This window comes from Balaenoptera acutorostrata, chromosome 4 (assembly GCF_949987535.1).
Source record: "Balaenoptera acutorostrata chromosome 4, mBalAcu1.1, whole genome shotgun sequence".
NCBI classification, from domain to species: domain Eukaryota; kingdom Metazoa; phylum Chordata; class Mammalia; order Artiodactyla; family Balaenopteridae; genus Balaenoptera; species Balaenoptera acutorostrata.
The window spans coordinates 92,267,010-92,290,933 of NC_080067.1; the positions used below are offsets into that span (position 1 = coordinate 92,267,010).

Below are 23,924 nucleotides of genomic sequence, written 5' to 3' on the forward strand. Positions count from 1 at the left end.
TCATGTGGTATTTGAAATGCATCATCCGAGCAGCTGGTCTTCAGTGTCTTTTGCTGTTGGACTAGAAAGTGAAAGCTACTTCCAGAAAAACACAACTCTCCTTTTGAGTTCTAACTCTTTGAGTTGAGTGCTCCACTCTCTAGGCTAATATGATTTAGGTAAAAAGTACCTAAGTATCTGTTGAATTCTCTGGAACCTTTCAAATTCTGGTAAGGTCCTTCTATCATGACATATTATCAAATCTGGTAAAGCAACATAATTCTAGGGAGAGTTTTCAGCGGTATCAATTTTTGCATCCTCTTTAAGTGTTTGGAGAGCTCTCTGCCATCTCTTATGGCAGGGGGTGGCTGTTAATACTCTGGAGCAAGGTGGCAAAACTGTATTCAGAAGCTGATGCTCAATAGAAAGGACTTTAACTTTTGTGGGATTTTTTTTGGTTTTGGTTTTGTTTTTATAGGGTGCCGGCATGGTCGGGTTCTGGGAGGGCTCTCTTCCTGGTTTGCAGACAGCACCGTCTTGCTAACCAGGTTCGCTTTGCCCAACACTTAGCAAGCCAAATTGCTGAGACACCAACTTTTGTGTGTTTTATTCCTTTGGTCCTATCCTCAGCACAAGGAAAGGCCAAATCATCCTGGATGATGTAGTAGGGTCCCTGCTTCTGTTGAAGCAAAGACCAGTAGGTTTTCTCTCTGTTCAGCCAGAAGGTAGCTCCCACTGCCAGCACTCCTATCTCCACCTCAGCCCCACATCCACTTCTGGACAAGGGTGGGGCTGACTGTGAGAAGGAACTGGGAAGGACATGAGGCCTGTGTTGTTTCAGTGGGGGTTTTGAGGTCACAGGGCAGACACACCTCAGCACATAAACTTGCACATGTTGGGAGCTACACCCCTTCATACTTGAACTTTTACAGAAGACAGACTTGGTGCACACCCAATTTAAAATTGAGGACATGTAAATTCAGAGAGATTAAGTGACTGGTCCAAGATGAACACATTACTAAATATCAGGGATGGAACTTAAACCTCATTCTTTTGGTTCTAAATCCATTATGCTTGTCTCTATGCCTCATGACCAACAATTTCTAAAAGTCCTTTTCTACTCTCTAGTTCAATCATACTCTCCCACAGGGCAGGAGAGATGCTCCAGTACAAAACTGTTTGAACTACTACTCCCTCCCATAATGTATTGGCATAAAATTGATTTGTTCAAGAGATATTGCTTGACTGCTTATACTAGGTGCTAGGGAAAAGCAAGCAAGCAAGCCAACAGATTAAAAAACCTCTGCCCTTATGAAGCTTACAATCTATTGGAAAGAGACAGATAATAAAATAAACAAGTAAAGCATGTAGCATGCTAGATGGTGATGGATGCAAGGGAGAAAAATGAAGCAGGAGAGGGAGACAGAAAGGGTTTGTTGGGGAAAAGGCTTATGTGGCCACCTTTGGGAAGAACATTCCAGGCAGAGAGAAAAGTAAGTGCCAAGGTCCTGTGGTGGAAACCTGTCTGAATGTTAGTGAAACAGCAAGGAGGCTAGTGTGGCTGGCAGAGTATGAACAGGAGAAAGAGCAGCAGGAAGTGATTTCAGAGAGTATCAGGGAGCCCAATCATGTGGAGCCATATAGCCCATGTAAAGACCTTGGCTTCTCCTCTAAATAAGATGGGAAGCACTTGGAGATTTTGTGCAAAAGAATGACACGATTTGTCTTGATCTATATTTTAAAACAGATGCGAGAATAGACTAAAAAGGGGAGAAAGCAGAAGCAGGGAGATTAATTAGAAAACTGTGTCAACAATCTAGGAGAAAGATAATGATGGTTTGGGCCAGGTGGTAAGATTGGGGGTAAGAGTTGGATTCTAAATATATTGATAGAGCAAATAGGATATACTGACAAGTAGGATTTGGGATGAATGACAGTAAGAGTGGAGGGAACAGAGAGAGCACTGGGCAGGAAGTCTGGGATTCTGAGTTGGAGTTTTGGTCCCATGTCATGTTTTCAGTGTTACCCAAAGAAAGTCACTGAAAAGCTTAAGGCTTCATTTTTCACACCTATAAAGATGGGCTTAAAAACCTTCCCGACATCACAAGGCTCAAATGAATATGATGTCTATGCAAAAGTTGGCTTGCTTACAATTGAATCACAGCTCTCTGTGACCCTGTCCAAGTTTATTAGCCTAAGTGACTGTGGTAGGGAGACTGAAGTCCTATCTGGAACATTTTGAGAGCAAATATAAAAAACAAAAACATTACAGTTGTGAAGAATTACTTTAGGAAACTTTAGTTTTAGAAAGTTAAATCTCTTTCTTGACGAGCTAAATAAACATAGAAGAAAGTTGGTCCAAGAAAACTATTTTAACCAAAGCCTCATAATCCCTAGTCATACTATGGGATTTTGTACTCTTTGAACTTGTATTTATGAAATGTTACCTAGTTGGTGGTTAATAAATTCCAACCGCTCCCCCCAAATCTTCACCTTCAGTTTTACTTCTATTTAAGCACAAAAAACTTCTTCTGGTTTCCCTTGTCTCTGAGCTCATTTACCACCACCCTGGAAAGTCTCTAAATTTTTACTGCCAAGAAAACTTTGTGATTGAGTTATTCGAAGTGACTCGAATGTTTACAACTTTCCCAACCTTGCTGAAGCATACAAAGCCCAAACTGTCTCTTTCCAATTCATAGATTTGGAAGAAACTCCCCTAATTGAAAGGTTCAGGATGAGTAAGGGACAGTTGGTGAGCCCCTCCCAGGGGTGAGAGGGCAGGAGTCGTAGGGCAAGACTGGTGCTACCCAGGAATCTGCCTTGTCAGACAGAGCCATGTGCTCTGAGTCACACCTTCCACATCCTCTCTTTGCTCTCTATGACCCTCTCAAGTCTTTCCCATCAAAACTTACCTATTCTAAGTCCAAGTCTCTCAATACCCTGCAAGGTAACTGATAAGCCATTTAATAAGGCAATTTAAGTTGAATTGCTAGTGAGGAAGAAGGAGTAGACCCAGGCCTCTCTGCACTTTAAGGGGAACTCCCAGAAAGATAATGGCCTAACTAAAATTATGGTGGAATGGTGGAATGCTTAGGCACTGTGAAGATAGCTGTTTCGTAAAGGAGAGCCTTTGGGAGAGACTCATGAAATCTCATAAAATGGTCTCCTTCTTTGCCTATACGTTAAGTGAGCAGTCCTCAAAATTGTCCTTGAGACCGTTTCCGGGGTTCCACAAAGTCAAAACTACTGTCATAATCACATCAATTCCTTATTTTCACTCTCTCACAAGTGTGCTGTGGAGCTTTCCAGAATCTACCTGATGTGTGATGTTGCTATCACTCTGATGACTAATGAAATGCATGCTTGTAGATTTTTGTTTTTAAAGTTTATCAGTTTTAATCTCAAATATGGTAAATATCAACAGACATAATTCGCTTTACAAAAAAGCTCTTTGGGGTCCTCAATAATGTTTTTACGTGTGTAAAGGGGTCCTGAGACCTTTAAATGTTTGAGAACTGCTGCTTTAAGTTACCCTGTCTGATCTGGCAGCTAAGATACCAGAAAAAACAGCAAAACCAGAAGCAGGATGATAATTCCTACTAAATTCAAAACTGTGTGAGCTAATCCATTTGCAGAGGTTAGTATCTAAAAGCAAAATCAGATTGACATCTATATACTAATATGTATAAAATAGATAACTAATAAGAGCCTGCTGTATAAAAATAAATAAATAAAATTAAATTTAAAAAAAATTCCCAAACAAAGAAACAAAAAAGCAAAATCAAAACAGCACATATAAGGAAGTACTCCAAAATTGACCGGGTCATATCAAAAGGACACAGGCACCAAAATGAAGCAGCTTTCACTGGTCAGATCAAGAACATCTGATCTGTGACGCTGTGACAAATCAGAAATGCCAACAGCATCTTTTAGGGGGTAAGATATAGAGGGGAGGATTTCACACACAGAGGAAAAATATACAGATTATCATTAATGCCCACATTTTCCACATTCCCTACGAGAATATCATGAACCAAATATTTAGAGCTGACACTTTTAATTATTCAGTATATTAATACAAATATACGAAATAATACAGAATTAAATAACATACGAAAACCTTACTAAATATATAAATATTCAATTCAACAGTGAAAACAACTTAAGTTTTAGTTTTTAGTTCCTAGGTCACTGGATAGAGACAAGAAAGCAAAAGATACTGAAAAAGTCACCAACTTGGTCCTATGATTATTTAAAAGTTCAAAATTGTTCCACTAGTTAGAACCATATGTTTACAACAAAGGGATTTGTACACCCATACATGCTTTCTCTGCTATTGTGAGAAGTTAACTCATGAGAAAAGAAGCTGGGAGAGACAAAGCACTTGAATTAGCTGAATGCTATTCAGGAAACTTTCTAAATGCTGTGTTTTCTAAATATGTCTTCATTATACTAGGCTGAATTTAGAATGACTAAAATAGGGCTGGGTCATATTATGAAACAAATGGATGAGAAATGCATGCCTTTTTAAAAATGCGAGCTGCTAAGACTAATAATATTTAGTCTGCTATAAAAACAGATAAGTAAAGTTAAGGTTGTCAATGTTACTTCACAATAAATTCAGTTCCACTTCCACTGTGGTAAATATCACAGAAGTACATGAAGAATAGCAGTGAAACTGAGGGTTCTAGAAAGACCAGTTATTAGCAAAACAGTAAGCAGGCGGTGGACTAGATACCAAGTGATGAGGAAATAGACTTACGGACCAAAGAAGAAGGGAAGAAGAGGTGGAATAGCCACAGAAAGGCAAAAGGTGGTCTCAGAAAAGTTCTTTGGTCCCTACCTTCCTGTATTCTTCTCTTTTTCATTTCTTTTCTCTTTGTTTATTCCTTTTTTTTTTTTTCCTGGAATTACAACCAGTTTTAGAGCAGAATGGCAAATTATTTGGTCCAAATCCTTAATTTTCTGTATGCAAACGTGGAAGCTCATTGAGATAGTGATTAACATAGAGTTGCCACCAGTCGGAGTCAAAGTCAGCCTCTGAGCGGTGGCTCCTGATTCTAAGTCCAGTACCCTTTCAACAGCACAACACTGCATTGTTTTACAAAATCAAGTCCTACAACAGACCTGAGAGGTAAAATGACTTCCTCTTGGAACTCACAGAAGCATTGGGTAGCCTAGATGGCAGTAGAAAATCTTGAAATTCTTAGGCCTTTGACTCCAACTTCTTTTGCTCTTTTAGGTTCCTTGGAGAATGACCCTCTTTCTCCTGCTTGCCTCCTGAGTCAGATTCAAGTAGACCAGGGAATAACTTTCAGGGTTCTGTGTGACTCCTCTATGGCTCTGGGTAAAAGAAAGATCAAGATATTAACTTTTAACATTTATAATTTCTATTCTAATAGATTTTAAGAAGATAAATAACAGAAGGATCAATAAACACAGAAGTCTCCTGTGCATATTTCATCAGCCAAGAGAAGAAAGTAGACATTCCTGACCCAACATGATGTGAGGCAACTGTGACTCTCTTTAAAAGGACATGAGTAATTCTAGGAAATAATAGTTTGCTATTCCTAAGTAAGACTGTACTTGCTCAGTAATACACTTAAGACTACAAGTAAAAGAACACGTTCAAGAATTCCAAATGATCTACATGTATTTTATTTATAAGACCTTGAGCTTTGTTTCCTGTGGATACTTATTTACTGGAGATCGGGTTGGGAATGGTCACAAAGTAGACAGATAGAGGTCCTTTCAAGGTTATTAGCTTTCTAGCACTTAAACTTGGAGCATGTGGGCCTCTCTACAAGGCATGTAAACAGTGAAGTAAAAGACCTCAGATATCATCTTGGTTCCACATCTCACTCTCCGTGTAATCTTAAGTAATTCTTTACCAGAAACTGCAAAGTTCTGCATGTTTTAACTGTGCCAACATTTCCAGTATCAGTGATCTGTTCAGCTGTGAAAGACAGAACAGCTCAGGCAAGAATGCCCAGGCTTACGGGTCTGTTAGCCACCTACTTTGTGATTGGATTTTGTTATGACATTTTGATATGATGGGTGGCATTTGCACCCATTCAAGGGTGAAATTTTGTAGACAAGTAGCCTTGGAATGCAAGATTCCTCCCAGCAATTCTAACCTAGTTGGTTCAATAAAGATTGCTTCACACTTTTCTCATATAAAGCACCCTTCCTTCTGCTTGGAACTAGGAGGACACTGGGATAGAGGTGAGGATTACCACTCATCAAGCCTTCATCTGGGAAGTGTAAGTACAATTATTTAGCAAAGCAAAGATTCTCATTTTTTTGGAAACATATATCTTATGTATTATCCTTCCAACTAATCACCAATTTCCGCATCACAAATTATTTACTGAGCACCTCTGTTATTTGACGTAGTACTAAGCTTAAAATAGGAGAAAGTCCATCCACTGCACTACAAATAACTCAATTTCATTTCTTTTCATGGCTGAGTAATATTCCATTGTATATATGTGCCACATCTTCTTTATCCATTCATCTGTTGATGGACATTTAGGTTGCTTCCATGTCCTGGCTATTGTAAAAAGAGCTGCAGTGAACATTGTGGTACATGACTCTTTTTGAATTATGGTTTTTTTAGAGTATATGCTCAGTAGTGGGATTGCTGGGTCATATGGTAGTTCTATTTTTAGTTTTTTAAGGCACCTCCATACTGTTCTCCATAGTGGCTGTATCAATTTGCATTCCCACCAACAGTGTAAGAGGGTTCCCTTTTCTCCACACCCTCTCCAGCATTTATTGTTTCTAGATTTTTTGATGATGGCCAATCTGACTGGTGTGAGGTGATACCTCATTGTAGTTTTGATTTGCATTTCTCTAATGATTAGTGATGTTGAGCATCCTTTCATGTGTTTGTTGGCAATCTGTATGTGAAGTAAATCAGAAAGAGAAAAACAAATACCGTATGCTAACACATATATATGGAATCTAAAAAAAAAAAAAAAAAGGTTCTGAAGAACCTAGGGGCAGGACAGGAATAAAGATGCAGACATAGAGAATGGACTCGAGGACACGGGGAGGGGAAAGGGTAAGCTGGGACGAAGTGAGAGAGTGGCATGGACATATATACACTACCAAATGTAAAACAGATAGCTAGTGGGAAGCAGCCGCATAGCACAGGGAGATCAGCTCGGTGCTTGTGACCACCTAGAGGGGTGGGATAGTGAGGGTGGGAGGGAGACACAAGAGGGAGGAGATATGGGGATATATGTATATGTATGGCTGATTCACTTTGTTATACAGTGGAAGCTAACACACCATTGTAAAGCAATTATACTCCAATAAAGATGTTAAAAAAAAATAATAGGAAAAAGTGACATGATTCCACCCAAGATACAGTGTTTTACCAACATTGCCATTATTAGCATTGCAAAGAACCTATTTATAAGGTTAGATTATTGTGAAGCGAACTGAAAAAAGTCAAGGCAATTATATAGATAATGTGGGTTTAAAAAAAACCCACTTTTACCTGGAATAGTAAGATACTTGAAGAAAAATGAGGCTTGGAATATGCATTTCATATGATTTTCTAAATCTTCTGTTGGTTTCCAATTCAGCCTTGACCCAATCAAACACAAGAAGACTGCTACTCAAAATAAAGATCTCTAAAAATTAGGTGATTATCTATGATGATCTGCCCCAAAGTGAAGTTGTTGTTTCTGAGAAGCTTGTGATCATTGGTGGGTTGGCTAATGAGAAATAAAAGATTATCCTCAACCTCAAATTTTACTTCACTGTAGTATGTGTGGAAGGGGCAACAACTGGCTTTAATAGAAAGAACTATCATGAAATGGTAGAAAATTTCCCTAGGAAATTTTAATTTCTTCCCATTTTCTATTTAGTAATAAAGTACTGATTCATAAAAGAAAAAAAAAAAAGAACGTTCTTTGAAAACCTATTAACCTATTATTGTATTGCTGTAGTCTCATGGGAAATAATTGTGATGATTCCATTCGGAATGGTGCAAAGAGAAGTCAACTCTAGCTCATCACTAGTACAGCTTTACAGTTGAAAAAACCAACATCACACTCTCTGGCATTATACAGAATCACAGGAAAACTGCAGGGAGCCTGACTTCCCTATGAAAATAACACCTGTCTTTAGAGATTACCTCTCTGTCCACAAACTATAAATTTGCTTATGTTTTTGTGAGCAACAAATTAGTGATTTTGATCTAAAATAAACCTTTTTTGGTCATTTATCTAACAAAGAGTTGAACTTTACTTAACAGACTTTTCTTACTTACCAGATTTGTCTTACTATTGGGCAGCTCCAAGGAGATGACTCTTTGTCTACTCATATTCAATAAGCTCAAGAATTAATTCATCTCTACTCTTTCTCTCCCCACAAACTCTGAACACACACACACACACACACACACACACACACACACACACTCTCACACTCAAGTTCCCCCTCTCCACTTCTATTTCTGTTCATATCACCATTTTTTCAGGTCACCAGTTCCAGAATCTCGGTGTCATTTTTGACTGATCATGTTTCCCCACCCATCCAAAAGTTTTATGTTTCAGAAGATAATAGAAAGTAAAAGAGAGAGAAAGCAAAAAACCACTAAGTAAGGGTAGAGAAAGATATTCTGTAATAACCTAAACGGGAAAAGGATTTGAAAAAAAAATAGATATATGTATATGTATAACTGAATCACTTTGCTTCACACCTGAAACTAACACAACATTGTAAATCAACTATACTCCAATATAAAATAAAAATTAAAAAAAAAAGAAAGATGGAAAGCAAATGTGGTAGAACTATTCACTTTCATGACAAATTGACAATCAAAATTTGTTACTTGAAGAAATAAAAAATGTCTCTATCTTTGATGATTTTCTTCCCTTTCTCCCAGCTTTTTGTATTACTTAAATTTTGGTCTTAACAAACCAGTATTCCCTCAGCCTTGAGGGTTTGTCTCCAGCATAATTAACATTTGATTTTACTAGCTTTTTTTTTTTTTTAAACATCTTTATTGGAGTATAATTGCTTTACAATGGTGTGTTAGTTTCTGCTTTATAACAAAGTGAATCAGTTATACATATACATATGTTCCCACATGTCTTCCCTCTTGCATCTCCCTCCCTTCCACCCTCCCTATACCACCCCTCTGGGTGGTCACAAAGCACCAAGCTGATCTCCCTGTGCTATGCGGTTGCTTCCCACTAGCTATCTATTTTACGTTTGGTAGTGTATATATGTCCATGCCACTCTCTCACTTTGTCACATCTTACCCTTCCCCCTCCCCATATCCTCAAGTCCATTCTCTAGTAGGTCTGTGTCTTTATTCCCGTCTTGCCACTAGGTTCTTCATGACCCTTTTTTTTTCCCTTTAGATTCCATATATATGTGTTAGCATACTGTATTTGTTTTTCTCTTTCTGACTTGCTTCACCCTGTATGACAGACTCTAACTCCATCCACCTCACTACAAATAACTCCATTTCGTTTCTTTTTATGGCTGAGTAATATTCCATTGTATATATGTGCCACATCTTCTTTATCCATTCATCTGATGATGGACATTTAGGTTGCTTCCATGTCCTGGTTATTGTAAATAGAGCTGCAATGAACATTTTGGTACATGACTCTTTTTGAATTATGGTTTTCTCAGGGTGTATGCCCAGTAGTGGGATTGCTGGGTCAGATGGTAGCTCTATTTTTAGTTTTTTAAGGAACCTCCAGACATGTCTCCAAAGAAGATATACAGATTGCCAACAAACACATGAAAGAATGCTCAACATCATTAATCATAAGAGAAATGCAAATCAAAACTACAATGAGATATCATCTCACACCGGTCAGAATGGCCATCATCAAAAAATCTAGAAACAATAAATGCTGGAGAGGGTGTGGAGAAAAGGGAACCCTCTTGCACTATGTAAATTGATACAGCCACTAGCTATTTAAGTATATGGAACCAAATAATCTTAAGCTGACTCGCTTCACTTCAGCAACTGAATAAGGCATTGAACAATCATATTTCCCAGAAAATACAAGACTTAATGAACAAAGGACAATTATTTTGCAAATGCCCCTTTCTAGTGAAATTTACCTTGGGCTTGAATAGGTTGTATTATAAGATTCTTGTCCAAGGGGACTTTTTAAAATGAATTTAAACACTTCATACTTTTCTGCTTGTACTTTACAGAAGAATACAGTAATATCAGCAAGCACAGACAGAAATAAATGCAACTAACAACAGCATCTTTCAAGTCAGGAAACTATAACTGGAAGAACATTCCGGCAGAGGTCAGGAGACCAGGATTCTAATCCTAGGCCTGCTGTTAACTAACTGTGTGACCTTAGGGAAGGAAGTCAACTTCAGTTCCTAACTGGAAAAGTGAAATGTTTGGAAAAAGTGGAATCAAACGGCCTTCTGCCTTTGACATTTTGCAGAGTGCTAAGGAGTTCTATGGGTTTAGGTTTATGTGCAGTAAGATTATCTGATTTGCAATCTCCTGTCCCGTACAGAACAAATCCCTTTATCTACTTTTGCAAAAGGGTCATTGACACTGGTGATTTGTTGCTTTTCTTATAAAGTCACAAGAATTAATCAGGTGTTTATATAAGGCTTATGCAAAATTAAATGTTCAAAAAACTTAGAAGGTGAAAGATATTAGTCTATGAGACATAAAATAAAAAGGAAAAAATGTAGCATTTGAGTGAGATTTTTAATAGAAATGTAAAATAACACTCAAAGCCAACATTTTTTTCTTCCCTCTTTGTCAGTCATGTGAGCTAGAGAAAAACCCCATACCACCCCTTCATCTTGGGAAATTCCCATTACATACAACATAAACTGCAGCTTTGCATTAGCTTTCATAAATTATGCACTGTCTTCAGAAACCAAAGAAATTTAATTCTTCCCCTCTGGCTGACTCCTCTTATTTGATAGCATCTCTTGTTTTATATTGTCTCACAGTGTTTAAGACTCAGCATCTATGAGGTACTGAATTTGCAATTAAAAAAAAATGGAATTGAACAAATCCCTTTGAAAATCTATCCTTCCATTCATTCACTCATTCATTCTTTTAATGAACATTTATTGAGCACCTGGTATACATAAGGCACTGTGATAGTTGTCGTAGGGGATGGAGAGAAATTAACAGTGTATAAGGGCAGAATGACATGATGCAGTTATTATAAGTATGGATCACCTGAATGTCGCCTAGAGTGTCTGAGCCATAGTGAGGGTATAACACAGAAAGCACTACTCAATTAGTGATCATATCAGACAAGTTCACAGTCTCTTAAGTCAGGTAGCTGACCTGTGGAATGCTGTAAAAAGAGAAGAGATTGTCCTGGGTAGGATGAACACAGCCTGGGTGCCAAGACTTCCCTGCTTTTGCTATTAGATGATTCCATAGTGATTGAATAAACATTTTCCACATTTCCGCTCATCAATCCTTACTCTGAATTTATAAAATAATTGGCCTTTAAACCATCTTGGCAAACGAAATGCAGAAACTAATGTCCAATTGCAAGAAAATGACACTGAAGTGTTTTAAAATACCATCAACATTTATGTATTCTGGAAACACCAAACCAAACACATGGTTGTCACCCCTTTACTTATATCTTCATTTGACCCCCAAATTGTCATTAAACAATCATTTTTTTCCTTCTTTGTACCTCCCATGGGGACTCACCTCGGTCTTGGTTCCGACGATGTTTCCAGTATAGTAGGATTGAAATTAAGACCAGAAGAATTACCAAGGAAACAATACTTAACAGTAGTGGAACTGAAAACCAAAAGCCTGTGGATATTGAAGGGAGAAAAGGAAAAACAAGTCATAAGTGGAAGCTGTAGAGGCAAAAAGTGATAAAGAGACACTTGTGATGAGTTTTTACTAGAGCTGAGGTTTTGATGAAAATTATTCTTAAATATATATATACTGAGGTCTATATTCATGACCTCACATTATTTTAATAACATTTAAATAATAATAATCGCTAACATGTTTCATGTAGTTACTAGGTAGTAGGAGCTTTGAATGTGTTACCTCATTTAATTCTCAAAATAGCCCAAGAGTTAGGTCTTATTATAATCATCTAACAGATTAAAAAAACAAACAACTGAGGCTCAGAGAAGTTAAGTTAGCCCCAAATCAGTGTAGTAAGTGGTAGAACAAAGCTTGGTCAGAGGTCTGTTTGCCTTCAAAGCACATATTCTTTGCCATACTGTCCATTAAAGTAATACGTTTATTGAGGAATTTTTTAAAAATACAGAGAAATATAAAGGAAAAGAATAATGAATCTCATGATTCCAACCCCCAGGAATAACTCATCTCAGTGTTTTTATTGTGTTGCTTCTAATCTATGCCTTTGTTATTAAATCTCTTTCCAATAGTCAATAAATGCAACTTAGCCTGAATATCATCTCTTCAGTGTCACTGTGTAATACAAAGGCAGAAGAAGCACTCCCTGATTTGGGAGTCTCCAGCATCTTCTCCATACCTTTATAATGGAATTTGTCACGTCATACTTTAACTGAGCACCTTCAGATTTGTCTAATTTCACTAGTTCTAGTGCTCGACATAATGCTTTAAGCATGAAAGATTTTTAGTAAATGTTCGCAGAATGAACAAACATTATACAAATGACGTATAAACATTATAAATGATATAAGTCAATGTTGGCACTCTTGGAAAGACATGTTCCTTTTCAGATTTTTGTTTTTCAGGGAAATTTACCCTTCACCGTGGCTGAATCTGAGGATCTCTTCACAAATGTCCAAATCTAATACTGCAAACCTCTTGAGCAAATTTACCTAAATATTTACTTTTTGATTAGTCTGCTTTTTCAAGGACCCCAGAAATGACTACAGGATATGTTCACTAGAGGCCACCATACCAATGAGGTCTAAACTTTTCCAGCTTTTATTGTCTACAATGTGCCCAGAAAAAAGGCAGCAATAACTTTTTATAGGAGGCTTCCTACTGAGTGCCTCATCCAGAGTTAGTGCTTCAAAACTACATAGAGAAAGAAAACTGTGGCTGTTATCACTAAAGTGTCCTGTCTCTAAAACCACCGCTTTCTTTATTCTCTCTCTCATAATCTTTACCTCTTGTATTGATGAGGCCCAGAGACAGCAGTTTAGATAGAAACACAGGAGAGCAAAAGAGGTCCTGAACAGGAGGCAGTTTATTTTAAAAGGGGGTGAGGAAAACATCTCAGATTGGCCCCCTTCCTAAAAGCCCCTTTCCCACAGTGTAGATTATGCAAAGGTTTCATCCTGGGTGTGGCTTCTTCCAGGAAAACATCCTAATCCCTCCAGACTGAGCTGATGCTACTTCTCCCCACTCTCAATCCTCTCACAGCTGTCTTTTTTTTTTTTTAAGTAGAGAAAGGTTTATTGCAGGGCCAAAGGAGAACAGGTGAATCATGCTCAAAAACCCGAACTCCTACTATAGCTTTCTTATTGAAGCATTTAACATGAGGTTTTACAATTGCCCAGCTCCTTTTGCATTCCCTCCTAGACTAGAAGCTCCCTGTGTGCAGGGACTGAGTCCTCACTGTTGCATTTCTGGCATAACAAATGCTCAGTTAGTAGCACGGAAGAATAAATCAATGGATGGATCTCAGCAAAAGCATTCAGTATGTGGGCAACATACCACATTTGCCAAGGTAAAATCGGCTTTATTGGCTTCCTCAACTCTGTTTTTCTTTCCCTACTTATCCCATTCTCTCCCTTATCAGCTCCTTTGCTAAAGGCCAAGAGGCTCTGCAGAACATTCACCACCTTGCAGGTGTGTGTCCACAAATGTGACCACGATAAATCTTGCCCTCTCTCTCTTACCTTTGTTCACAGTTTCCCTGTAGTCGGTCACAGTCCCCAGGTGCAGTACCTGGCAGATCACATCCTTCCCCACCTGACTCTTGGGGTCTTTGATCTGGAGGATGCTGGTGACAGATGTTGTCCCATTGGGGTGTGAGAGAATCTCAGTACTGTTCTCAATCTCTGAGCCAGAGACCTTCCAGGAGATCATAGGGGCTGGGCGAGCATTGGCAGAGCAAGTGATATTTAGGTGGTCTTCAGATAATTTATAGTGAAGGAATACTGTGGGCTGTACTGGGACAAAAAAAAATTATCTGCCATCAGTTAAGCATGGTGTGAGCCCCACACTCTCCTCAGAGAGATGAGAGAAAGATCTTTACAGAAAGACAGTGGAGGCTAGAAAGATAAGGTAGCACATCCAGTCCAAACTGGGGCCTTCTGGCTTCTTCCTGTGTCTAATTCTCCGAATTGCAGGATGGAGACTGGCCTAGTACAACCCTGTGACAGGTACAATCCTCCCTGTAGTTTGCCTCTAGGAGAATTAGCTGGATGGACAGAAGGTACCTTCTCCCCCAAACAGTGCAGAGCCTAATTATTCTTTTCTCTTCCATGGGCAATGCAATATCTCTGCCTTCTTCTGGGTACCCCTCTCAAATAGTTTGACAATGACCACCAATCGGCACCTCCATACAAGTAGTCTGTACTTCTCAGAAGCACGAGGGCAGTTTCAGAACAGAGAGCCCGTAGCGGGGCTGCTGCTTAGAGAAAGCCTTTTTCTGTTTGGAACTGGGCCAGGGAGCAAGATGCATGGAGCAGACTTGGCAAGTCCCTGTTTGAAATACCTATATAAAATGTCAATTAGAAATTCATAGTCAGTAGTCAGAAAATCACAGAATGACAGTTGTAAGGACCGTGGAGATCACCTTATGGAGTTAACAGAAAATAACTAGCTTATGAAAAAAGGACATTATTTTTAGGTCAGCTGTACCCTGTTCCCTTTCAAAAGTCCCTTGATTAATGAGTTCATTTTCCTTGGAATATACCGTTTATCTCTGCTGAGCAAATGCAAACTTGCCTTTCTGTGGTTGGCTTTGGAGCCCACAAGATAATTAAAGGGCAATGCTAAATGAAAGCTTGTCCGTGCTCAGAAGTTCAAGAGGTGGGTGGGTGCCAGTAGGCTGGAGAAAATGAGCCTATAGGACTGTGCCTCTGTCCAGAGTGCCCAGATTACTAACATCAATAAGCCCTGGAGGAAGAGACATAAGGTAAAGGAAGATGAGTATGGTTGACGTGGCCAGACTGGCAGCAGGGTTCTCTGATGTATCAAAGAATGACTTAGATGAAAACTATAAGGTGCGGCTGGAAAGGATCAGTGTGGAAAAGAACTACAGAATTACTCGCTAGAAGATGCAGAGGAGTCTGCTTTTCGGGCAAAAAGTAACACAAAGATTATGAGTAAAGAAGGGGGAGTAGGAGAAAGAAAGATGAACAAAAAAGAAAAAGAAAAGGAAACAGAACAGAAATGAGAAAAATGTGACACAAGAAGGAAAAGGAAGAAAAATGGTGGAAAGAAGGAAGGAAGGAAGAAGGAAGGAAAGGAGAGGGAGGGAGGGAAGAAAAAAGAGCAAGGGAGGAAAAAAGGAAAGGAAAGAGGAAGGAAGGATTGGAGGAGGGGAGAGAGAGAGAAAGATAGGGAGACAGAGGGAGACAGAGGAATGAAAGAAATAGAAATCAAGAAGAAAGCCTGATGCAAGATCCTGCCGAGAGGACTCATTACAGGCAAAATAAGTGAAAGAAACTTGTGTTCGGTGTTGTCTTACCTCCCTTGCATTCTTATTTACTGAGCCTCTTCTTATCCCTTGTCCAGTATTCTTGGTGTGCGCGAACTCTCATTTTAACATTCCTAATAACCCTGTCTAAGTTTGTCGTTTCCCTTCTAAAACTACCACCAAGTGTGCCATCCTCCAAAGTTACCCCTTATTCCTAATTCTCAATTCTTGATCTCAGCTAAGCATCAGTTAAGAAGAAAGGAATCTTGTCATACTAAGCCTCTTGGATTTTAAAAGAATGCTTATTATTCAGTTAAATTCCTAGTAGGCATCAGGAATGAAGAACCTCTGCTGCATGTCTCCTTATCAATCCTGATACAGCTACACTGAAACAAAATGAGAGGGACCCCCATAACTGGCTCCAGCTTAGCCCAATCTGGCTTTGTCCTTAGATCCAAAAATACTAAAGCTGTTAGAGACCCTAGAGATGATCTACTTCACACTTCTGGTGCAGATAAATAAACTCTGGTACAGAGTGGACAGGACTCTTCTAGGGTCACATGACTGCTAATTGCAAAGCCAGGTCTGAACCACATCAGTGCTTATGGAGAACTTATCCTCACTATGGTCCTTAATTTACTCTTGTTGACAACAGTATTTGTCAGGGCAAAGATAACTCCAGGTAGAGATTCAACATAGTCCTATGAACTCTCCAAATAACAGTAACCACAGTTACTGTAGACATGAAAGGCCAAGTGTCCTCTCATGAGCCTTTCTGGGGTTAGGATCCTGAAAAACTAGGCACTGCCACTACATTCCAAACATTCTGCAAAATAACATTTCAAGCCAGAGACAATGTATTCTCAGAGACTCTCACCAAAGAGAGTGAGGCAGGCTATTCCTGAGATCTTCCCAGAACCAAAGGTATTGAAGAGGCACTTGTAACACCCTTCATCTTCCAAGGTGGTATTCCAGAAGGTAATGGTTGAGTTGATGAGTCCCAGCTGGGTGATGTTTATCTTGTCCTTATAGGCAGGCTGGACCACAACCCCATGGTTCCGGCTAAAGGTGATCATGTTTTCTGGGCTTACAGCCTTGATTTTTTGCCATGTCACAATCAGAACTTCCTGGGGATTTTGCAGAGAGCATCTTAAAGAAGCAGGTGTGTTCAGCAACTCTCTTACATCTTGGGTCTCCACTTTCATCATGGAATCATAAAAAAAATTTATATTTTAAATTTTAATACATACACAAGTATACATTTTTTGATTAAAAACAATGCACGTTCAAAGTCAAATTTAGAAAAGATACAGAAAAATGCAAAAAAAGAAAACAACATTTACCTACCTTCCTGATGTTGCTAGAGAAATATAAGTTCAAATATTTGTTCAGTCTTTAAGAGTAGCAGAGTAGAAAAATAAGAAAGCAAACTCCCAGTGACCAGAAATTACATGAAGAATCCCTGTAGGCTGGAAATTAGGTGAAGTGAGGTTGAAGATGGAAAGTGCCAAATAGGATAGAAGCATCACCAAGTGAGTTTATGCCTGGAGCAGTAACAGCTAGGAATAAGAAAGGGCCAATGGACAATAGGCAGAGTGATTAGTTTAAGTGAAGAAGGTATAGCAGCTCTATACATTCCACACACATACCTGCAAAGGAAGGAGCAGCAGTAGTGATGTCTGCCTTCAGGAAGCAGTGGTGAATATAGGAACACAAGATAGAGAGATATACAGGACAGTGCTCCAGGAAGCTGATAGTACCAGAGAGATTTGACCACCAAATGACAATCTACACATTCCCCCATTTTTAGTGTATGCAGTGCAGAATATAAGGCATGGCAATAATTTCTTCCCCCTCCAATGCTGGCTAGTCATATTGTTACGATAGATGACTCAATGGGAGATCTCAATAAAACAAATAGCCAAACATTTGAGAAAGTTAACATAATGATAGAGGAATAATAAACTCTACAAACCCAAGAACTCACCAAATGAATAAAGATATCATAAATAAACATTTTGATGTGAATAAATGTGATATCTTAAGTGTGAAAAGGAACCAGCACTGTAAATAGTAGAAAGCAGAGATGCAGAAAATGAGAAATGTAAACTCTTAACAGACTTAGCAGAATAAATATCACTGAAGAGTAAATTAGTAAGTAGGAAGACCAGGTCATAGAATTTTTCCAGAATGTAGCACAAAGGGATAAAGATATAGAAAGGATTAAAGAAAAATTCAAAGACTAGAAGGTTTCAGCATGAGTCCAGTAAGAATTTTAAAAGGAGAAAGGGGAGAATAGAAGACAAAAACACTGTAAGGAATAAAAATGTATTTTTCAAAATGATAAAAGGAGGACTCTAAAATAAGACATACTAATCATGAACCTTCACGCACCTAACAACATAACTGTGAAATATATAAAAAGCTAATAGAACTACAAAGAAAAATCCATAAATCCATAATCATAATGGGAGAGTTTTTCATTGTTCTCTTGGAATTTTCACTTCCATATATTAAAAAAATAAGTAAAGCAATAAAACCAAATATAAGGATATAGAACATTTGAAAAACAAATTTTTATATATAAATTATTATATATGTATGTGTAGTATGTGCATATGAGCATGTATTTGTAAACTTTTACCCAAAAGAAAACATACAATCTTTTCAAACAACATGTGGAACATACCCCCAAATTGAACTTGAAATAGTATACAAAAAAATGACCTTGAACTCTGTCCATAATGCAATAAAATTAGAAATTTACATGTTTCTTTTAACTCCTTAATTACACCAGAAATCATAACAAGAATTATAAATCGCTATGAATGACAATAAGAATATCATATATTAAAATCTGTAGAAATTTACAAAGCAGTTCTCAGAGGGAAATATTTAATCCTAACTTAATTTACTGGGAAACAAGAAAGATTGAAGAAAATGAATACACACAGATATCCAAAATTCCCACCCCACCCAAGAAATGATAAAAGGAGTGAATTAATAAAGTTAAAGGCACAAATTAATAAAATGGTACACAAAATTTTGACTTAAAACACCAAAATCTGTTATTTTTTTTAAGACTAATAACACAGATAAACTGTCTAGAGTAATTAGAAAAAAAGAAGGCAGCATAAACAAACAAACAATATCCACTCAACAACATCAAGAATGAAAAGATAGGCATAGCAACAAATACAAATTGGAACCCACAAGTGTTGCATAATTCCAATTTTAGTGAGGTGTACTCTTGGTAGATGCGAAAAGTTCTGGGGGGAATACCGGTTGTTAGGACTGGGGTTTCCAAAAGGTTTGTTGAGATTTTGCAGAGCAGAGATCTGAAGAAATTGCTGCTTTTAGAATAGAGAGTAGAAAAGGGACCAAAACTAGAGTTTTAACTTCTTGGGTAACTTTTCTCTTTGACTAATAATTTAGTGGAAAGCTTACAATTCTTCACTGCATATATGAAACTCCATTTAGGGTTGGTAAATCCTGTGTTGTACATGGTATGAAGTTTCCCTTTCCTACCCCTGTGAAGGCTGATGTAGTACAACATCACGCGGAAGGTGATAAAAGGCCAGCAGCAAAGTGAGGTGTGGTCTCCTATGGAACCGAGGAGAAGGGACTGGCACAAGTAGGAAATTCAGCAGATGAGTGGAGAGCATAGGTGTATGTTTTATATAATAGACTATGTGAACCTATGTAACCTCCATATTTCATTATTTTTAGTATTTTTCTGTAAGAGGGACACACCCAAATTTAAGGCTTATTACCAGACTACCTTCCCAAAAGGCCATATTCATTCACACTCCCTTAGGCATTCCCATATCTTTACAAACATAGGGAATTTTATTTTAAACATTATTCAATTTGATAGGTGAAAAATGATATCTTAATTTAGGAAGAATTTTTTCATGTCTGGTTTTATCTATGAAAAGTTTCTTAATATTAAAGTCTTTGAAAACATTGGAAAAAATGTGGAAAGCAGAAAGAACCACTCCCAGTCATCCAAACAAATTACACATTTAAATAATTCATGGAGACAGATGAACTAACACAGCACAAACAAGAGTGGCCAAATGTCGCCACTCCAAAAACTGTGTTTCCTGGATTCCACGCAGGGGAATTGAGTATCTTTACCTTGTGCCCTGCATAACATCATGGCAGCCAAGAGCCAAATCAGTTGGAAGGTAGACAGATGACAGGAGAGCCTCCTCAACACCTGAAGACAGAAAGCAAAGTACAGAAATGGGCGTTTGGATGTGGACAAAGCTAAGGAAGCTTCAATCTAATCGCTGTTTCAGGAAATGTTGCAGCTAAAGTTTTAACCACCGGAAACCTTTGGTTTTGTGGAAGCAGAACCAGAGACTATAAATGGAAGAAATAACAGAGGGTGCTCAGGATATGGGAAGGGAAAAGCAGCAGTGCGGTTCCTTCATTATGGCCATCAATAAGCAATTTGAGGCCCTGCTTCCAAAGCCACCACTGTCAAGACTGCTGGGAAAACAAACTGCCATAAGTATACTCAGAAAACATAGACTGCAAATGCTGAAGAACATTCACTCCCCAAATAATCCACATCTGTTAATATTAAAAATGTAACTCAGGTTGTAACCACTTGGCAGGATATGTGACTGCTGAGGTAGATTTTCCTGCAAATTCTGCACAGTTTATGTAAATTTTACCTTTTAAAAACCAGTAATGGCTTTATTTTTTCGTCATTGCTTTATTTTCATGTGTCTGGCAGAAATCCTTGGCCTTTTTACAAATCGTGGTGGTATTTAAGGGAATATTATTCTGGGTATATTTTTGTTATAAAATGAGAGAGTAGAATGGAGACAGAATAACTTTACTCTGCAGCAGCCCCATGGCTGGCTTTGGTCTACGTTAGTGTGTTCACTGTAAGGGGGTACAAGCAAGGAATGTAAATTTTCCCTATATTTTTTCCTATATTCTATATTTTTCTATAATTGAGGTGTGTAAGAAATATAGGTTTCTCTGTATTTTTCTTTAACTGAACTTAATTTTTATTTCATGCTGCCATTCCAACTAGAGGTAGAGACTTAATTTTAGTCAATATCACATACTCTCTGTCAGTTTAGCCCACCAACACTTCACAATTGTCCCAAACTCTGGCACTGCATCCACAGTCCTGGGAATGCCAAGCCGTGGGACAGGACCATTAACCCTTGGTTACAACCATCTATCCATGCTGGCACTGTGTTCCCCTCAAGTCATCCTGGTCATCGGTTTGTGCAATTAAATCTTGTGCTTACAAGATGTTCTCTCATGTTTCCCGATTCTCCAGATTCTGTGCTCCTGGATTCTTCTGTGCTGAACAAAGGAGAATTCTACAAGGCTCTCTGACTAGACTCCCATGTGTCTGTCCATCTCTGTTTTACAGTTCCCCTGCCATGATGGGCAGGCTTTCCTCTTCCCACAGTTCCCCGCAAGAAAGCAAGGCACAGGTGTTTTCTGTTCTTTGATTTCAACACCTACCTGTAAGTTCTATTCACCACCCTCCTGGACTCCCTACTCCCGGGGGCCAGGCACAGAGCATCCTTTTCAGGACACAAACTGACACTATTCAGTCCCTCTTTGCTCTCCCAGCCTAGGGTTAAAGAAGCTGCTTCCTCCATCACTTTGTATTCTTCCCATCAACTTTTTCTGGGATGAAGGCCTGTCCTTGGTCTTTCAGCATTCAGGCTTTTAAAACTCAAATGCTTAGGCTCTTGCTATTTCAATACTTTGGCTTCTGAGTGTCCATCAACAGATGAATGGATAAAGAAGGTGTGGCACATATATACAATGGAATATTACTCAGCCATAAAAAGAAACGAAATGGAGTTATTTGTAGTGAGGTGGATGGACCTAGAGTCTGTCATACAGAGTGAAGTAAGTCAGAAAGAGAAAAACAAACACCGTATGCTAACACATATATATGGAATCTAAAAAAAAAATGGTCATGAAGAACCTAGGGGCAAGACGGGAATAAAGACACAGACATAGAGAATGGACTTGAGGATACGGGGAGGGGGAAGGGTAAGCTGGGACAAAGTGAGAGAGTGGCATGGACATATATACACTACCAAACATAAAATAGATAGCTAGTGGGAAGCAGACGCATAGCACAGGGAGATCAGCTCGGTGCTTTGTGACCACCTAGAGGGGCGGGATAGGGAGGGTGGGAGGGAGGGAGACGCAAGAGGGAAGAGATATGGGGACATATGTATATGTATAACTGATTCACTTTGTTATAAAGCAGAAACTAACACACCATTGTAAAGAAATTACACTTCAATAAAGATGTTAAAAAAAAAAAACTTTGGCTTCTGAAACTAAAAAGTTTTCTTTGGCATTCTAATTCCACACCATCATGCCACATGGATATCCAGACTCTAGCAGAGGCTGTGATGAGGAATGCAAATAGTTTGGCTTTCAGAGTAAAAATCTGTCTTTTAGGATAAGAGAGAAAGCAGACAAACACCAAAACACAAGATGCACGAACTGGGGGCCAGCAATGTTTAAGAAACAGAAGCACAGTGATTGAGGCAAAGGGAATTAGAAAGAAAGCTTTGCTATTAATTATATACACATTTCCTCTGGCTGACTTGAGTTCAGGCTAGCACCAATACTAGATGTGTAAGCTAGGACAAATCATTTTACCTCCCTGAAATGCAGAAAAAAATAATAGTACCAACCCACTCTCTGTTAAAAAGACTAAATGAGATAGTATATGTAAAGCTCCTAGAACAGTGACTGATACAAATAAGCACTAAATCAATGTTGCTGTTATCTCTTTGGGTTACTATGAGAATTAATTAAGCATTTAAAGTATTTAATACAGTGCCTAAGGTATGGTAAAAGCCAATATGTGTTAGGTAGCTTAAAAAATTCATTAATCAGATCACACAATAATGGAAATAGAGAAGTCCATTTATAACCTTTGTCAAGAGGGCCAGGGTTCACAGGCCTGGGTCTTACCTGACAGCTGCCCATCTACATTGCCCCTATACATACCTCTTCCCTGAAAATTTCTAGGTCCAAATCCTGACCCTGCCACATACAGTCACATGGACTTGGAAAACGTAACCTCTCTGCCTGTTTCTTTATTTGTAAAATTGGGTAATAACTCCTCCTTTGAAGGATAGTGGTGAAGATTAAGAGCACCTGGCACTCAGTAAACAGTAGCTCTCAGGCCACCATTCTCCTTTGTTAAGGAAAAGAGTGAAATAACTGGCTGTGTGATCCTGCCAATAAACTATATACAAAAAAAAAATTACTTCAGGCATTACTTGTATTTAGATTTTATTTTTTATTATTTTTATCAATTACCAATGTAAATGAAAATCCTCTCCTTCCTTCATTTTGTCATATACACAGGTCCTGAATAAACAAAATGTCTGTCTCTCGCGGATACCCTGGGTTTTAACCCTGATTTATCCAATCCTTTATGGCTTCCCAAGGCAAAGGCCCAGAGGATGCAGAAAGAGGCTGGAGCATCACGGAGGGAGCCAGCTCTCCTGGAGAGCCTGAGCCTGAAATTCTGCAACCCCACCCCAGGTTTCAGGGCCAAAACGCAGCCAGTACAGCACCCTCTATCCCCGCCGCCAGCGCCCGCCTCCCAGCCCGGTTCCTGTCTGAGGATGTCAAGGATCTTCCGAGAAGCGTCTCCGGAGCCTGCGCCTGGCAGCATCCTTTTCCCAGAGCACTGGGACAGAGCACCGGAACGCCAGGAATGGCCTGTAAACCACCCTTTGGAAGGCAAAATCCGCTTCTCAGCAAGGTTAAGGGCTGAGAGGAAAGCGCTAGCAGAAATCCCACCTCCGAACCAGACTGGGGAAAGCCGCAGCCCGGCGCTCTCAGCCCGCCACCGCCCCAGGGCCACCGGAGCGATGTCGCCCACCCTGCGCCCTCTTTCCCACGCCTGGCCCGGCTCACCAGCCACTCCATCCTCGCTCCTGGCCGCGCGGGGTGTTTGGCTTCAGCTGGGAAGCCCGGAGGGATCTCACACCGGACCAGACAGAGCTCCTCCAGTTCTGTGGAGCAAGGATGCGCCCCGCCAGCGCCTGCGGAGAGCTGCCTCACTCCTCCTCCGACACAAATACCCCTCCTCCCCACCCCCGCCCCGCCCCCCAAGCAGAGGCGTGAAGGCCAGTTTTTCCAGTTTACTTGTAGGGGATAAAATAAAATAAATAGTACTCCTCTTTTCCTATCTTCAAAACGATTCGCAGTTTTCAGAGGTGGCAACTGGGGAAACAGAAAATGTTTGAAAAAATATACACCGTTTCCATTTTCATTGTGCAGACAGAAAGGAAACAGGGAGAGGTGGGAAGACATGAATTGTTT

The 23,924-nt window shown here is 39.2% G+C and overlaps 1 protein-coding gene across 4 annotated transcripts; it reads right to left on the bottom strand.

The window, feature by feature from the left end:
- Positions 1-2,446: 2,446 nt before the first annotated feature.
- On the bottom strand, positions 2,447-23,659 carry CD200 (CD200 molecule). Of its 4 annotated transcripts, none has more exons than XM_007181931.2 (6): positions 23,517-23,659; positions 19,716-19,797; positions 16,453-16,773; positions 13,828-14,100; positions 11,678-11,785; positions 2,447-5,322 (listed from the first exon to the last, which is right to left on the bottom strand). In XM_007181931.2, the coding sequence occupies exons 1-6, from the start codon at positions 23,526-23,528 to the stop codon at positions 5,315-5,317; spliced, it is 804 nt and encodes a 267-aa protein (XP_007181993.2). In that variant the 5' UTR covers positions 23,529-23,659; the 3' UTR covers positions 2,447-5,314. The 4 variants fall into 4 exon arrangements, with proteins under 4 accessions (XP_007181993.2, XP_028022223.2, XP_057402058.1 ...); XM_028166422.2 differs by lacking the exon at positions 23,517-23,659 and adding an exon at positions 16,923-17,134 and having other exon boundaries at positions 19,716-19,783; XM_057546075.1 differs by lacking the exon at positions 19,716-19,797.
- Between the last annotated feature and the right edge of the window lie 265 nt (positions 23,660-23,924).